General features: G+C 45.5%; 1 protein-coding gene across 1 annotated transcript in view; it reads right to left on the reverse strand.

Moving 5' to 3' along the window:
- Acadl (acyl-CoA dehydrogenase long chain) overlaps window positions 1-14,286 on the reverse strand; it is a 34,894-nt gene that overhangs the window by 4,324 nt on the left and 16,284 nt on the right. The window contains exons 6-9 of the mRNA XM_075951258.1: window positions 11,847-12,011; window positions 11,174-11,275; window positions 6,970-7,083; window positions 737-864 (exon numbers count right to left, since the gene is read on the reverse strand). Of these exons, the coding sequence (XP_075807373.1) occupies window positions 737-864; window positions 6,970-7,083; window positions 11,174-11,275; window positions 11,847-12,011 (509 nt within the window). The remainder of the gene's footprint in view (window positions 1-736; window positions 865-6,969; window positions 7,084-11,173; window positions 11,276-11,846; window positions 12,012-14,286) is intronic.

Here is a 14,286-nt window from a genome sequence, read left to right on the forward strand (position 1 = left end):
CATATTTCCCTTGTCTAGCAATGACCAAACTGAACTTGAGTTAATAAATAACAGTGGGGAAAATTTTTATGCTGCTTTTGGGCTAGTGAGAAGAAATGGTTTTTCGCTTGTTTGCTTTCTTCTTTAAGGAAACTATCTGATTTAAACCACACTGATACCTTAAAACATATAAACACTTTACTGGGGTCTGTTCTCAAGCCCCCCTTTAGCCGCATTGTTAACCACCCTTAATCCAAAGACGAGCTTTTCTAAACTCAATAGGGCTTTGGTCAGACAGTCGATGCTTAAGCATTTTCTTAGACCTGGAAAACACCTCACATTCTGTCCAATCTAAGAACTTCCCGGATAACCTAAAGCTGTCCCCAGAGACTTATATTTAGTTGGAGTTACTTAATGGAACTCGACACTGCAAGACTCCCAAATTTTATCCTTCTAGTCTGTCTCACTTTGCTGCCATTCTTTGGATAATTTGAAGTTAAACTTAACACTCGAAGCACTCACTGGTCCTACTTCAGGCTCTATTTAGTAGTTCACCTTTAACACAAGTGATGAGTTGCATACCGAGTCGAGTAATTTTTAGGGCATTATAAACAAACCCAGCGGGACTTTCCAGATTATTTTAATGCTACTTTTCACTTGCAGACCTCTTCCTTTAAGGCCTTCAAGGGCTAAGGGCTGGCAGCATCCCATAGCCATCTGAACAAATACCACATTTAAATTACAGTAGTGTGCATACCAATATTTTGCCATGGAAGCTGAGCCAGAGTCCAGACGTTTTGCTTCATGCAATTGCAGACAGCTGTCCACAAAAGCTCTGGTTACACATATGTTGGTTTTTAATTCTGCTAGTTTATGCTGCACCGTCTAGAGATGAAAGGGGGAAAGGAGCATATTAAAAGCACAGATTTGAACTCAATGGTTACATAGGAAATGTAACCTCAAATGGTTACATAGGAAAAAAATATTAAAGCAAAACAAAAGTCGAGCTGCCGGGTTTTTCTTCCAACAAAAGGGTACATGTTAAGTAAAATGGAGAGAGAGAGAGAGAGAGAGAGAGAGAGAGAGAGAGAGAGAGAGAGAGAGAGAACACCCCTGTATCTTAGCATTTTAAAAGCTGTAGCAAATAAAAACAGGCAAGCACCTGGCATAGTTTAAAGGAAACGGCTTAAGGAACATCATGATTTAATGTGTTAGCACCATCTTGTGGTGGGAGCCGTCACGTACAGCTACTAAAACACCCAGTTTCCTGGGGTTAAACAGGATTTACTGTGTGTTAATGAAATTAGGAGTATGTATTCCCCTACTGTGCCTCTTTGGCCTACAGTGAAATAATAAAATAACATGATAGAGAGGCAAGATGGATTGATCTAATCACAACTGTCGTTAAACACTTATTAGGTTAGTAAGCATAGTACTAATAATAGAAACGGAATAGGTAGTAACCTATAGCCTCTCCCATCCCTCTGAAGGGTCTCATGTAGCCTCCAACTGGTTCTGAATGGTCTTATCTGCAAGTGTTAATAACTATGTAGCCACCCTCTCCTGCTGCTCACAGACAGCAATAAGCTTGGAGATCATTCTGTTTAGACGGTTCTCAACTGTCCTGACTGGTCTTCCTTCTGTCGAGTGCGATTTCACTGTTCCTTGGCTCTAACACCCATCTGTTCTTGCTGGCACCAGCTCTTGAACCTCCTTCAGGAAACTGGCCTGGACCTGGGTAGAGCCTCCCAATGCATACCTATTCTCACTGAGGTCAGAGGCCCATCTGTGGCCAGCTGCCCCTCATTTCCTTGAGAAAGCTACAATTTGATCATGCTGCTGCGAGGTGTGTGAGACATCCATTGTGGCTACAGGCAGGCACACCTGTGGAGGCTTCGCTGAAAACTTGGAAATGGACCTTCAGGGCCCACAGGCAGGCTTGAGCTCTCGAAGGAGGTTGTGAGAGCCGTCTTTCAGGGCTGTGGGGTCTACTTTTATACTTGTGGCCAAGGCAATTCTCAAAGCTGAATTTTCAGAGTGACCAGTGCAGTGATCGGGTACAATTTCGGTATTTGTTCATTGTTGGAAAACCAAAGAACAGGAATAGAGCAATGGGGGGGGGGGGGACTGGGAGAGAGCTGGGTATGCCTGTGGAGTGGGAGCTTTGAGGAAATGATGCCTCGGGTGGAGCAACTATTGTGTCTCCTTGTGGCTTTGCAGCACCCTCTTCTAGAAAGACTAACTGGCATCTAATGATTCCAAACCAACTGTATCAAGGCCAGCAGCACCCAGCTTCCACCTGGGAGTCCCGGCATCCAAGGCAGAACAGATTTTTTTCTAGCTTCGTTTCTACCTCTGTATGTCCTTTGGCCGGATATCTATCTATAATCAGCATAATGCTCCCCCTCCCGCCTTACACATTAATGTTTACAAAGAGAAACATCTGAAAACATGGTCAAATCATTTCCTATAGTCATCAAAAACCCTGGGCCATGAATTCTAAGTCTGCTGCTGGCTTAAATCCACGACACTATATAACATTTCATTTGAGAGAAAGCAAGCTGGGATAGGGAGGAAAATCAGACAGTTCTCAAGAACTGTTGCCCCGTATGATGTTACATCTGAGGCTTTATGCACAATTTAGAATATGAAAAGGTCATGACCTCCCGCATAGGAAAGCTGCTCTACACAAATGCTGGGAGCTTCTAGATGCTGAAGTTAAAATTCAGACCCACTTAAAATTCTTACCACAGCATATCCACTAGGTCCAGAGGTCTAAAAATAACAAATGCCGCCAAGAGTACATAATTTACTGTCTGAAGATAAGGAGATTAAATATTTACATATTCTTGGCACTGAACTGGGAGCTAGTGAACAGAACTGGTCTTTGTTCTTCACCAGAAACAGTGCCATGCTTCCTGAAACCACTCAACTAATGGCTGCAAAGGATAGCATCGCCCATTGGTAGGGCGCTTTTCATGAATGACCAACATGCTCACTGGAGCATCTTTAGTGGTTACAGATACCTGCTCAGTAAAAAGTGCAGCTTACATTTAGAGAGACTCTTAGCCATGCACAGTAGCATGGGTCTTGAATTATAGCACTGGAGAGGCAGAGGTAGGGGGTCAGGAGTTCAAGGCCAGCTTATACTCTATGAGCCCCCCCCCCTCTTTCTCTCTCTCTCTCTCTCTCTCTCTCTCTCTCTCTCTCTCTCTCTCTCACACACACACACACACACACACACACACACGAAATCTCTGTAAGCAACTAAGTGAACTGACTAAAATCTCTCTGGACATTCTACATGAGGGCCAGGCGCTGGGTCAGCACCTCAAGGCACTTTCTGGCGCGCCTGCTGACCTGAAATCCAACCCCTACATCCCACACGGTGGAAGGAGAACCAGCCCCCACAAGTTGTTTTCTGACCTCCACACACTTGTCATAGGTGTGCACAACCCCAACCCCCCCACACACACGTGGGGGGTGGAGACGGAGAGAGTAAATAAACTAAATATGTAACTTTTTAAAAATTAAGCAATAAATAACACTTATCTTGGAGCTTTAGGATTTGAAGACGCCTTGGAATGGTTAGTAAGCCGAATGACTAATAGTAAGCCGAATGACTAAAACAAAACTGTGAGTTGTTATAAGCATATATAATGATTTAAGTGTTTTTAAAAAATGGACTCAATTTGGTACCTAGTCTTACTATTAATCAATGCCACATTTAAGGTCTTAGGAAGTAGACAGTTTTTGTTTGAAGATAGTGAACTGGAAAACATGTTTTCCTTTTCCTATTTCTTTCACAAAGAGTTTGTCTTTAGAATCAATAGTATGTACCACACAGGAAATGACGAAACACGCTAGTTAGTAAATACCATCCCATCTTCACCTCACCGCCCACAAGTGACTCTGTGGCTGGAGAAATGGCTCTGCAGTTAAGGGCACTGACTCTTCTTCCAGAGACACAAGTTCAATTCCCAGCGCCCACATGGTGGCTACAAACGTCTCTAACTCCAGATCCAGGGATCTGTCACACTCTCTTGACCTCCATGGGCACCAGGCACAGGAAACCACATGGTGCATGCAGACAAACGCCCATACACATAAAATAATAATGTTTTAAAGAATGTAAATTCTAGAATAGAGCATCTGTGTTATTTTAGTTTACTTAATCTCTCTGCCTTAACTGCTTTATAAATAAAGATAATAGTAATAACTATTATATACAGTTATGAAGAAAAAGATAAAATTGCATTAAACATGGTGTCTAAGAAATGGAAAGCAGTTAGTAAATGATACATATTATTATTATTATTAACATCTAAGTTATGCTGTTTTATCAGTTAAGGGTAAACCATGAGCTGTGGTTATCACCCACGGAGTCTTCCTGTAACTCCTGTTTCCTTAGTATAGTAACACTCTGATCTACAAAGGAGACGAATTTTGTGCCATAAACCTGAGTAGGCAAAGGAGCCAAACGTTCAAGAATTATAGAAAGAGAAAATATATAATTATGTTAAAGTAGCATTTGGCCAATTATAACATGGTATGTACAGGTTATCAACTTCAGTTACTAGAACCAGAGCACAGTCAGCTCTAGAAGAAAAGATAACAGACATGTATTAGTCATCTGTTTACTGCATGCATTTCTAACTTGAATTATGGAAATATTCAAAGAAACGTACTAAAGAAAATTGAGAGAAATCCCAACATATTCTTATTAGGAAAACAACAGTACTTGACATAAAGATATGTCGCTACAGGAAGCTGGTGAGATGCTTAGGGAGTGAACAGCTTACTACGTAAGCACGAGAACCCGAGTTTGGACTCTCAGCACCCACAAAAAAGCCAGGTGTGCTAGTTTGTCCCTGGAATCCATCCACACATAGTGGGTGCACAGACAGGAGGCTGCTGGGGTTCCCTGCCAGCCGCTCTAGCCAGACAGTGTCAGGTTCAGTGAGAAACCTTGTCTCAAAAAACAAGCTGAAAAGCTGTGGAGGAAAATAGAGTCAACCTCTGGCCTCCGTACATGTCTACACAAGTGTACTCACCTACACATTCGTGCGCGTGCTTACCACACATATAACCCCCACTCACAAGTATCGAGACCAGTGGTTCTCCACATTGCTCACCCTTGAATAGAGTTCCTCTCGTTGTAGTGACCCCCAACCATAAAATTTTCCCATTGTTACTTCATAGCTGTTTTACTACTCTGATGAATCGAAATGTAAGCATCTGATATGTAGGATATCTGATATTTGATCACTGTGAAAGGGTTATCCCACCCCAGGGGTCGTGACCCACAGGTTGAGAGCCACTGATTGAAGATTACTACTGCCACCTACTGAAAATCTAGTGAAATACTTGTGTTTTGTGGGAAGGTAACACAACACATGCTTTGAAAAACAGGCATATTTATCTTTTGTTACGAAAATAAAATATAGTTATGTATTGCTTAAGAAGTTTGAGTAATAGGCCATTAAACAACTTTGCCATTGTGTGAGCCTAAATGGTACAGGTCAGATGTTTGGCGGAGCATCTTAACAGGCAAGAGACATGGTGAACAACGGAGTCCAAGGATGCTGCTGGCATAACATATTATTTTAAGGTAAACTTCCTTCAATGAAAGAAGGAATGCAACCTGCGACAGTGACAATAAGTACAGCATAATACACGAGCAATAAATGTATTATCAAATATTACATCCTGCCTAACTGAACGCACTGTGTCTGCATGACTGATTGGCTGCTTACACCAGCTGCGCCACCATCACGGGGAGCTACCATGTTATGAGAGGCCCATCCCAGGTCTTCTGTTCAGTCCATCATTCATGACTGCATTGTTATATGTACATTGTTATAGTACATGACTATATTTTAAATTATATGCATTTATTTCTTGTATGTATGCATGTGTACATGGCACAGTGCCTGAGTTGAGGTCACAGTTTTCAGGAGTCAGTTCTGGCCTTCTACCACGTGGGTTCTGGGACTCGAACTCAGACTTGGTGGCAGATACATTTACCACACCGAGCCACCGAGCCAGCCCCCATGACTGCATTTTAAAGGAACCCTTTTCATTTATGGAACAAGAGTACAGATCAGTTGCTACTTCCTTTATGGTTAAATGTCTAATAATATGCTTTGTGGATTATTCAGGAAATATGGGTAGCATACTTTAGAGATCTATTTATTGTGTCTGTGTGTGTGTCTGGTGTGTGTATGTGTATGTCTATGTGTGTGTGTGTGTGTGTCCACATGCCCATGGAACGCAATATTCCAAGCACTGCCCCATCAAATTTTTACAGTAATCACACAAGGTAGGTACTAATATTATTCATAAATAGAAAAATATTTCTACTTTTGAATAAACACAAGTCTTATAAACTTCATAGTAAGATTTTACAGTTTTGCATATTAGATGAATTTCTAAAGTTTACAAACAGGAAAATACTTCTTCCATAACATAGTTTACCTTGACTGTAGAGATTTAGGGAGCCATGTGAGGATGTAAGCACACTTGGCCACAGCGCTCAGAAGGTTGCTCCTGTAACGCTATGCAGACATCCCTTTACTACCTCCCCTGTACAAAGCCACTCCAGCAGGTTTACTTTAAAAGGCTCAGACTTAATGTCAGCCCTCAGCCGCGGGCGAGAAGTTCCTCCAGCATGGTGGCTGTGTGGTTCACACAGGAAAGCAGGGACTCCAAACTTCCATGTCACCCTCCCCGGTCTTCCCTGTTGGCCTCCCCTGACCTGCCTTTTCTCTTCTCCTTTCCTCCTCTCCTTCTTGTGTGATCTTCCTTTTCTACGTCACCATCAAATCTGTTTTCTGTGGGATCTGCCGTTGGCCCTCCTCTTACCTCAGCGTTCCTACACTCTCCTCTAGGCATCTTGTCTACTGTCATGTTTCTAAAGCCTCCCTGCATCAGAATCACACTCAGCATTCCACCCTGACGCAACTGTGATGATGGACCCGATTAACTCACCTGTATGTGTGCGACTGTTTTCCCGAAAGCTTTTCTCTGCTTAACGTAGTTCCTGGTTTCTTCAAACATGAACTCACAGGCAGAAATTGCCAAATCTGCAATTAACAGCCTTTCCTGGAACCCCAAATGAAGCAGTAAGAATTATTACACAAACGATTTTCATACCATTACAATGAGTCCTATAAAAGATAGCCTTAACAAACTACTAAAGCTCATGTTTTAACTTCCTTCTTAGTGCTAAGAAAAGGCTCCCCAGGCCTGCGGTGATGTGACACAGCCAAGACACACACACGGAGTGAGCTCCCACACTGTCTACACACACACACACACACGGAGTGAGCTCCCACACTGTCTACACACACACACACACACGGAGTGAGCTCCCACACTGTCTACACACACACACACACACACACACACGGAGTGAGCTCCCACACTGTCTGCACACATACACACACACACTCACACACACGGAGTTAGCTCCCACACTGTCTGCACACACACAAACGGAGTGAGCTCCCACACTGTCTACACACACACACACACACACACACACACGGAGTGAGCTCCCACACTGTCTACACACACACACACACACACACACACACACGGAGTGAGCTCCCACACTGTCTGCACACACACACACACACACACGGAGTTAGCTCCCACACTGTCTACACACACAGACACACACACGGAGTTAGCTCCCACACTGTCTACACACACACACACACACACACACGGAGTGAGCTCCCACACTGTCTATACACACACACACACACACACACACACACACGGAGTGAGCTCCCATACTGTCTGCACACACACACACACACACACACACACTCACACACACGGAGTTAGCTCCCACACTGTCTGCACACACACACACACACACGGAGTGAGCTCCCACACTGTCTACACACACACACACACACACGGAGTGAGCTCCCACACTGTCTACACACACACACACACACACACACATGGAGTTAGCTCCCACACTGTCTGCACACACACACACACAAACACGGAGTGAGCTCCCACACTGTCTGCACACACACACACACACACACGGAGTGAGCTCCCACACTGTCTACACACACACACACACACACACACACACACATGGAGTTAGCTCCCACACTGTCTGCACACACACACACACACGGAGTTAGCTCCCACACTGTCTGCACACACACACACACACGGAGTTAGCTCCCACACTGTCTGCACACACACACACACACGGAGTGAGCTCTCACACTGTCTGTACACACATACACACACACACACACACACACGGAGTGAGCTCTCACACTGTCTGCACACACACACACACACACACACACACGGAGTGAGCTCCCACACTGTCTGCACACACACACACACACACGGAGTTAGCTCCCACACTGTCTGCACACACACACACACACGGAGTGAGCTCTCACACTGTCTGTACACACATACACACACACACACACACACACGGAGTGAGCTCTCACACTGTCTGCACACACACACACACACACACACACACGGAGTTAGCTCCCACACTGTCTGCACACACACACACACAAACACGGAGTGAGCTCCCACACTGTCTACACACACACACACACACACACACACACACACACGGAGTGAGCTCCCACACTGTCTGCACACACACACACACACACACAAACACGGAGTGAGCTCCCACACTGTCTACACACACACACACACACACACACACACACACACACACACGGAGTTAGCTCCCACACTGTCTGCACACACACACACACACACACACACACACACACGGAGTGAGCTCCCACACTGTCTACACACACATACACACACACACACACGGAGTTAGCTCCCACACTGTCTGCACACACACACACACACGGAGTTAGCTCCCACACTGTCTGCACACACACACACACACGGAGTTAGCTCCCACACTGTCTACACACACACACACGGAGTGAGCTCCCACACTGTCTGCACACACACACACACACGGAGTTAGCTCCCACACTGTCTACACACACACACACGGAGTGAGCTCCCACACTGTCTACACACACACACACACACACACACACACACGGAGTGAGCTCCCACACTGTCTACACACACACACACACACACACAAACACGGAGTTAGCTCCCACACTGTCTGCACACACACACACACAAACACGGAGTTAGCTCCCACACTGTCTACACACACACACACACACACACACACACACATGGAGTTAGCTCCCACACTGTCTGCACACACACACACACACGGAGTTAGCTCCCACACTGTCTGCACACACACACACACACGGAGTTAGCTCCCACACTGTCTGCACACACACACACACACGGAGTGAGCTCTCACACTGTCTGTACACACATACACACACACACACACACACGGAGTGAGCTCTCACACTGTCTGCACACACACACACACACACACACACACACGGAGTGAGCTCCCACACTGTCTGCACACACACACACACACACGGAGTTAGCTCCCACACTGTCTGCACACACACACACACACGGAGTGAGCTCTCACACTGTCTGTACACACATACACACACACACACACACACACACGGAGTGAGCTCTCACACTGTCTGCACACACACACACACACACACACACACGGAGTTAGCTCCCACACTGTCTGCACACACACACACACAAACACGGAGTGAGCTCCCACACTGTCTACACACACACACACACACACACACACACACGGAGTGAGCTCCCACACTGTCTGCACACACACACACACACACACAAACACGGAGTGAGCTCCCACACTGTCTACACACACACACACACACACACACACACACACACACACGGAGTGAGCTCCCACACTGTCTACACACACATACACACACACACACACACACGGAGTTAGCTCCCACACTGTCTGCACACACACACACACACACACACACACACACGGAGTGAGCTCCCACACTGTCTACACACACATACACACACACACACACGGAGTTAGCTCCCACACTGTCTGCACACACACACACACACGGAGTTAGCTCCCACACTGTCTGCACACACACACACACACGGAGTGAGCTCCCACACTGTCTACACACACACACACGGAGTGAGCTCCCACACTGTCTGCACACACACACACACACGGAGTTAGCTCCCACACTGTCTACACACACATACACACACACACACACACGGAGTGAGCTCCCACACTGTCTACACACACACACACACACACACACACACACACACGGAGTGAGCTCCCACACTGTCTACACACACACACACGGAGTGAGCTCCCACACTGTCTACACACACACACACACACACACACACACACACACACACATACATGGAGTTAGCTCCCATACTGTCTGCACACACACACACACACACACACACACACACACACACATACACACACACGGAGTTAGCTCCCATACTGTCTGCACACACACACACACACACACACATACACACGGAGTTAGCTCCCACTCCCACACTGTCTGCACACACACACACACACACACACACACACACACACACACACACACACACACACACACGGAGTTTGGTCCCACAGCTGACTTTTCCTCCTTGTCTCCTACACACTAGTGCATCGATGGAGCACTGTTCCACAACATCTTCAAGTCCACAGCGCAAATTCTACCAACCGGCGAAGAAATAGCTTTAGTCGCCGAATTCCACCACACTGGGGGTTTCTGTATTCTACTTTACTACCAGAGCCACTGACTTCTGTCAGTTTCGTGTTTAGATGGAGCCACAGCCACCATCGGGTGAACACACTCACACCAGCATGTAAGCACCAACAATTAGGCAATTACGCGCACAGACCGCGATGTGATGCATCTTTCTGTTTAACACTTTCCCCTCTTGAGTCACAGTAATTTACAGAAGTCCTTCACTTAAGAAGAAGCCAGAATCATTGCAAGGAAGAATGACAGAAATAAAATAACTATTTTTCTCACTTTGGTTACATTTTGGTTGGATCCTGCCAAGATCTGTTACTTCCTTATCTGACCTGTAACAGTGGTCTTTCTTTATATGCAGTTTGATACTCAGATGCCTGTTGTGGATCTATAGGGCTCTGTTTCTGTTCAGCATCTCACCGGAAGTCTCTAACCAGAAAATGGCAATGTTAGGCATTTAATACCTGTGGGAGCTCTTGCATGAGGTAGTAGAAGCCTTTATTCTCTTCCCCAAGTAGGGCACTAGCTGGCAGTCGGACATCTTCAAAGAACAGTTCTGCGGTGTCCTAAGAAACACGGATCAAGCAGAGAATGCGTGCATTGGTTTCGCAGTAACCCAGTAACATTCACAGTTCCACAGAAGATGAAACAAAGAAAAACTGGAATGGATGTGGAGATGGAGCGTTAAGTAGTGAGCCATGAGCGAGGGTGTTTATCTACTTCCATCTCGTCCCACCGTGTGTGGATTTCTCACTGCGGTACATCTATCATTCAGGCTTTGACACTGTCCAGTGCTCTGGGTTCTGGGAAGTGAGAAAGTCTACCACACATTAAACATGCTTTCTGGTAATATAGACCAAAATACTCTTATTATGGCATAACTTTCTAAATTTCACAGTCGGTTATTACAATTACAAAAGCTAACGTTCCCATTTCTTCAACAGATACTCAAAACTCCTTGACTCCTTCCCGTTGCTAAGCACAGCCGAGGCAGGGGCATCACAGAAGTCTCCTCTGCTGTTTCTGAGAAGGCACCCCGGCAATCAGCACAGGAAGATGCCGGAAGGATGCTCCATATCCGCTTTCTGTCGGAGAGTGAACAATGAACTTCCAGATCCGATTCACACCATCACCTACCTGAGCTTTCATTCCCATCTTGTGCAGCTTCCGGCCCTTGATAAATCCTTTCATTCCGTTCTCCACCAAGAAGAGGCTAATGCCATGGGCAGGCGATCGAGCTTCACGATTGGTTATGGCGACCACAATCACAAGGTCGCTTAACCAGCCGTTAGTGATGAACACCTGCAAAACCCCAAATGCACTGTGATGCCCTGTAATATTCTGGTCCATGAGCAAGCCAATCCTGGTGGGGGCGGGGGCATGTGCAAGAAGACCAGCACCGGCAGGAGGGGCTACTCCATCTGCACACACAGAATGGCCTAGGCACAATGAAGGCTAGCAAACAGCGAGGGGTCACCATGCAATACCGAAGAAGACACATTTCTCCACTACTCATGTGATGAATAACAGGAAACGAATAGATTATGGCTCTAGAATAAAAACCAAACTTCCCATTCACTTGGTAAACTGAATTTTAGAGGAGAGCCACAGAGAAGAAAAGAGAATTGGCTTTTAAAAAGTAATTTAAGTATACTCTTCAAAGGATGGGTTTTTGAAAAGACAGTTTGGGTAGTGTTTTGTTTGTTTTTTTTAAAAAATAAAGATTGACTACTTTCAAAATGGTCTAAATAAGGAAAGCATTATAGTTAACAGACACCTCCTTTTGCACCTTGCCTGGCTTAGTCACCCACTGAAACCCCATAGTTGTCTATTACTCATTTCTATGAGACAGGATCTCACTAGGTAGCTGGCCTCAACTTGTGTAGCCCAGGCTGGCCTACAGTTTAAAATCTTTCTGCTTCAGCCTACAGAGTGCAGGGAATAAAGAGAAGCGAGGTGTGTACTTCCAAGCCCAGTTAAGCCACATTCCTTGATATGATCTAGACCTGCACGCCTACCTGGATTCCATAAAATGACTCACGACCACAGCACATCCTTCCCACCCCACACTTCTACCTAATAATCACTTACCCTCCACGGCAGTGGATGCTTTGATCAACTACACTATCATCTGCTTCACGATCAGATCGGCATGATCCACACTGGTCCACTTTACCGTGAGTCTGTTTACTTCCTTTTCTCCTGCTGACATTACCTTATTTTCCCAGCCATCACCAGTTCTTGCACAAGGTTCTATTACAGCTCTCACAACAACGCTATCCACCCATCAGGTTCTCAGAGGAGCCGTTCAAAGGCAGCCTGACCCACCACATCCACACTCCAGCATCTGTGAAGAGCTAGGTTTCCAGCCTGACCCACCACGTCCACACTCCAGCATCCTTGAATAGCTCGGTTTCCAGGCGCATTCCAAACCCTTAGGGCAGGCACATTAAACTCCTCCCAAACAGAGGGCGGTTTACACCTCCTACCTCTTCTCTCCTCCTAGTGGTCCCCATTTTCTGTCCCCGCCTCACCGCCTCAGCTCTCCTGAAGCCCCCACTTGTCTCACACATGTCTTTGAAAACTGCACTTCCTAGACCCATATCTATCACCGTGCACAAAACTCAAGTCCAAATGGATTAAAGACCTCAATATCAGCCCGAAAACACTGAACCTGATAGAAGAGAAAGTGGGAAATACCCTACAACAGATGGGCACAGGTGATCGCTTCTTGGGTATAACCCCAGAAGCACAGGCATTAAGGGCAACATTGAATAAATGGGACCTACTAAAACTGAGAAGCTTCTGTAAAGCAAAGGACACTGTCACTAAGACACAAAGGCAACCTACTGACTGGGAGAAGATCTTCACCAACCCCGCAACAGACAAAGGTCTGATCTCCAAAATATATAGAGAACTCAAGAAACTAGACTTTAAAATGCTAATTAACCCAATTAAAAAATGGGGCACTGAACTGAACAGAGAATTCTCAACAGAAGAAGTTCAAATGGCCAAAAGATACTTAAGGTCGTGCTCAATTTCCTTAGCAATCAGGGAAATGCAAATCAAAACAACTTTGAGATATCATCTTACACCTGTCAGAATGGCTAAAGTCAAAAACACCAAGGATAGCCTTTGCTGGAGAGGCTGTGGAGGAAGGGGTACCCTCATCCATTGCTGGTGGGAATGCAATCTTGTGCAACCACTGTGGAAGTCAGTGTTTCGGTTTCTCAGGAAATTCGGGATCAACCTACCCCTGGATCCAGCAATACCACTCTTGGGAATTTACCCAAGAGATGCTCTATCACATGTCAAAAGCATTTGTTCAACTATGTTCATAGCAGTATTATTTGTAATAGCCAGAACCTGGAAACAACCTAGATGCCCTTCAATGGAAGAATGGATGAAGAAAGTATGGAATATATATACACTAGAGTACTACGCTGCGGTAAAAAACAATGACTTCTCGAATTTTGCATGCAAATGGATGGAAATAGAAAACACTATCCTGAGTGAGGTATCCCAGACCCAAAAAGAAGAACATGGGATGTACTCACTCATAATTGTTTTCTAGCCA

The sequence above is a fragment of the Microtus pennsylvanicus genome, chromosome 17 (assembly GCF_037038515.1).
Source record: "Microtus pennsylvanicus isolate mMicPen1 chromosome 17, mMicPen1.hap1, whole genome shotgun sequence".
NCBI classification, from domain to species: domain Eukaryota; kingdom Metazoa; phylum Chordata; class Mammalia; order Rodentia; family Cricetidae; genus Microtus; species Microtus pennsylvanicus.